Source organism: Nematolebias whitei, chromosome 1 (assembly GCF_014905685.2).
Source record: "Nematolebias whitei isolate Nwh7 chromosome 1, NemWhi1, whole genome shotgun sequence".
NCBI classification, from domain to species: Eukaryota; Metazoa; Chordata; class Actinopteri; order Cyprinodontiformes; family Rivulidae; genus Nematolebias; species Nematolebias whitei.
Genome location: NC_056498.1, coordinates 4,407,262 through 4,411,719, shown reverse-complemented (window position 1 = coordinate 4,411,719; position 4,458 = coordinate 4,407,262). Strand labels below are relative to the sequence as shown.

Sequence of the window (4,458 nt, the reverse complement as noted above, 5' to 3'; positions counted from 1 at the left end):
GGAAATCGGCCGATACTTGCATGAGAAACCAATTTTACCAATTTTTTTTTTTATTTTTTTTATTTTTTTTTTAAGTTTTAACAACAATTGTCTGAACTTCTTTTATATTTCAGAGCACTACCTCATGGCCAGTTAAAACAAGTTTGTATTGTTTCTAGGATATTATTCAAGGGCATGTTTTTCAACAAAATAATATTGGAAAATTGAAGGTGCATTATGACCCTGTAACGCCTGACAGTGTCTCTTATTAAACAAAATCCGTATCAGCCAAAATTGGAATCGGCGCGTCAGACTTTTTAGAAATCGGTGATTGGTGATTGGCCAGAAAACTGCAATCGGTGCACCCTAGTACACCCTACCACCTTGTGCATATGCTTTTTTTTTTTCAAATTGTTGTGTTCTGTTTGTTTTTGATTATTGTATCATGCATTTTTGGTATATTTAGCAAATGCTACTGGATGCCTTAAATTTTCCACCTAGGATTACTTATGTCTATCCATCCATCCCTCCCTCCATCCATCCATCCATCCATCTATCCATTCATCCTCTATCATCTATTTATCTATATTTAGCAAATGGTAATGGATGCCTCGAGTTTCCCCCCCTGGGATTAATAAAATAGTCTTGTCTGTGTATATATCCATCCATCCATCCATCCTCTATCATCTATCTTATCTATCTCATACATCTCATATATATCATCTATCTGTCGTGGTGCGAGGTTTTCCCCTAGCTTTTGATGAAAAATATGATCTAGACAATCAGCTATGAGTATTAAAGCTTTGGTAAGTTCACTTAACAGTAAGCAATACCCAGCAAAATGTTGTCTGGAATGCAAGAAGTTTTCAGATGGGTTATATTGCTACATGTTACTTTTCTATCATATGGATCATATGGTACAGTTCAGTTAGGTACAACTAGCCTCGGTTCTGTTTCCTGCTGCAGTAACCCAGTTCAGTATGTCAAAAAATATAAAAACTTGTGGAAAGCAATGGATCACATAGAGTCCATACTTTCAATCTGTTGACCTGAGTATTCTGTGGTGAGCTGAGACCAGAACTCTTCTCTGACAGGAAGAACCAGAATCCATCAAAACCAGATGCGGGCCGCCAGCTGTCCTATCTGGCTGAAGGCTCAGAGGCCAGGACACACAAACACTGGACCAGGAGTATATTCAGTGGAAGAAGAAGAAAAATACAAAGTTATATTCAAGTATTAGCTGGTTATAAAACACAGCAACTTGTCTTTTTTTATGAAAAGTCCTAGTCAGCATCTCAGTGTGCTTTGTAGTACACATCTGAACCAGATATTACTCCAGCCTAACTCTTACAGCAATAAAGTACAGGAAAGACTCTCTGTCCCCCACCTCCCACCCCAGCCTCTCAGTCTCTTGAGCCAGACCCATGGAGCCACAGCCTGTCATTTCCCCCCGCCAAATCCAACTATGCACCCTGTGAGCCAAAACCAATGAGCCAAAGATGGGTCAGAGTGCTTGTGGCTATGATGTGGGGGAGTTTTTCTGTTAAAGAGTGCACCGACTTGTTCATTCACTGTTCATCTGTCCCTGTCACCAACAAGGATCCAAGGCCCTGTTCAAATCTTGCACTAAGGCCACATGGACTTTCCTTTTACTGGAAGTAAACAGCAGTCTGAGTAAAAACAACAAAAAAACTCTTTTTTTTGTTTTCCAGGTGATGAGGGAGGTGTGTGTTAACGGGACTGCAGATCTGGATGGGGCAAGATCTGGATCCCCCGTGTACAAAACCGAACTGGAAAAGGTAAAGACAATGCACACACTTGTACTATTTATTCTTTTCCTATTCATTATGTCATACCCTTTTTTATTAAAAGGTAATTTTGATTTTGATGTCAGCAACACATCTCCAGAAGTTTGGAAAAGGGCCACATTTCTTACTGTATATTATCCTGTCTTTTCAACAACAGTCTGTGAACGTCAAGCAATGGAGGAGACCAGTTGTTGGAGTTTTTGGAAATAATTATTCCCCATTCTTGTCTGCTGTGTTATTCTAGCTTTGTTTTGTTTCATGATGCATCAAATGGCTGAAATATTCAACTCAATTCAAAAATACTTTATTAATCCCAAAGAGAAATTAAATGTTGTACCTCATCATTCTGGTTTTATTAAAGAGTTGTTCTAGATGCTGATAGCTGTGGGCAGGAAGGATCTCTTGTAGCGGTCTGTCCTACAACAGATTTGAAGAAGCCTCTGACTGAAGACACTCTGTTGTTGTATGACAGTCTGATGAAGAGGGTGCTGAGGGTTGTCTATAATGTTCTTCATTTTATGAAGAATCCTTCTTTGTACAATCATCTCCAAAGGTTCTAGAGGAGTCTCCAGAACTGAGCCAGCCTTCTTTATGAGTTTGTTGATCTTTTTTAAGTCACTTGCTCTGGTGCTGCTACCCCAGCAGATGATGGCAGAAAAAGCATTTTTATCTTGTGTTGTTTTTATAAGCCAGATATCAAAGACAAATGTCCATTTCATTGAATGTTATGGACATTAAAGTTGAATTGATTGATTGATTGATTGATTGATAGCACTCTCTACAACAGACTTATAGAAGATATGTAGCATCTTGCTGCAAACACTGAAGGACTTCAGCTTCCTCAAGAAGTGCAGTCTGCTCTGCCCCTTCTTGTAGACGGCTTCATCATTGCATCTACAGTCCACTCTAAAGTGGAGCTATTATTTGAGCTTTTAAGTTGTTAATCAGCTGCACCCAGTTGTAAAAAACATCACCTTGTTGTCATGGCATCATAACAAATGTCCGAAAGTAAAATGGTCTCAGTAAAAATCCTTCCAGCTGCACAGCATCCGAAACCAGAGGAAATAATCATCCAAAAAAGCGATTTATATCCAGAAAAAAAGAGGAATTAAAGTTTTTAAAAGCAACATCCCAGAGTGAATGTAACAGAGCTTCTCCAACATGCAGCCACCTTGAGCAACGCAATTCTAGAAATATTCAAGACATAGTCTGGATAAGTTGTTGAACGATATGTTGATACTTTTCTGATGGAGCCTTTCACACTAATGCACCCCCATACCATTAGAGAGCCAGACTTTAAGTGTGAATTGATAGCATGTTGGCTGCTCCCTCTCCTTTTTAGAGGACATGGTTTTCAAAACATGGATCTGTTTGACCACAGGATAGTTCTGAACTTTGCTTCAGTCCAGCTCTGAGCTCTGGTCCAGAGAAGATGGCAATGGTTCTGGGTGGTGTTCACATCTGGCTTCTTCTCTGCCTGATAGAGCTTAAAGCAGCATCTGTGAACTGTGTGCAATGATCTATGGAAGTGTTCCTGAGCCCAGAACCTGTTTCTAATGCAATCCAATATTAATCTTCACATGGATTAATGTTCTCCATTGCTGCAACAGATTTCCATTATTTTGAATGTGGCCAGGGTAGATCTTCATCATCTGTAAAAATTAAGGGGGGGGGGGGGGTGTGACACAGGGATTAAACTGACACTGCTTTTGTCAAATAAAGAGAACCAGAGCCACAGTTTGGCCCAGTCAGAGTAGGAATGCGCGATATAAATGGTACACCGTAGAAACGATAGAAATTTTGCCTACGATAGAGATCTGACTTCTACCGACTAACCGCAGTAATGCTGTGTCTGATGTAAAATCAGAGTTTTCAGTTTAATCATTACTTTTTTTGTAGTTGAATACTGCGTAAGTGGTGTTCAAGTGTAAAATCAGAGCTGTCAGATTTAATTGTTACTTTTTTTGAGTTGAAAACTATGTGCAAGTGGTGTTAAAGTCTTTTGTTTGAGAGCTAAGTAGCAAAGCTACAAGCTAGTTACGGCCGGCTTGCCGTAGTGTTGCCGTATTCAGACGCATGCGCAAAACGCTGTGTTCCGTCGAAAGTTGTTTTTTCCCCCATCGAAAGTTAAAGTAAGCGCTGGTCAGCTTTAGAAAAACCTGCTCTCTGATCTGTGAAAGAATGCTGTGTTGTGTGATTTTACTGTGAGACCCTCTGGTCAAAGCCACAGACTCATTTTGTGTCAGCTCTCCATTAAAGCGGAAGGAGTCGCCCACTAGAGGGTTGGAGTGTTTTCATTTGCTGCTCTGTTCATTTCTCAAGTGAGAAGACTGGAAACTGTTAAGTTAACAACATATTCTTTTGTTTAAAACATATGGCTAAAACTACATTTGATCTTTTGCACTGTTTTGCACTACAAGCAAGAAGCCTAATATCCTGATGCATGCTCAATAATCCAGGTAGAAAAATCCAAAAAAGTTCAATCTGGTCCTCTGGACATTCAAAAAAAAACAAAACAAAGCAAAAAAATATAGAAACGTTTCGTCTCTCATCCAAGAGACTTCCTCAGTCTGAGGTGCTGTTTTCAGCTCAGTCTCTTAAATATACTAATATTTAAGAGACTGAGCTGAAAACAGCACCTCAGACTGAGGAAGTCTCTTGGATGAGAGAC

General features: G+C 39.6%; 1 protein-coding gene across 1 annotated transcript in view; it reads left to right on the top strand.

Annotated features, from left to right (window-relative positions):
* Positions 1–1,691: 1,691 nt before the first annotated feature.
* The window catches only part of afap1 (actin filament associated protein 1), a gene marked incomplete at its 5' end in the record, with an annotated part of 107,597 nt that continues 104,830 nt past the window's right edge, over positions 1,692–4,458 (top strand). Inside the window, 1 exon segment of the mRNA XM_037681507.1 lies at positions 1,692–1,778. Coding sequence (XP_037537435.1) covers positions 1,695–1,778 — 84 coding nt within the window.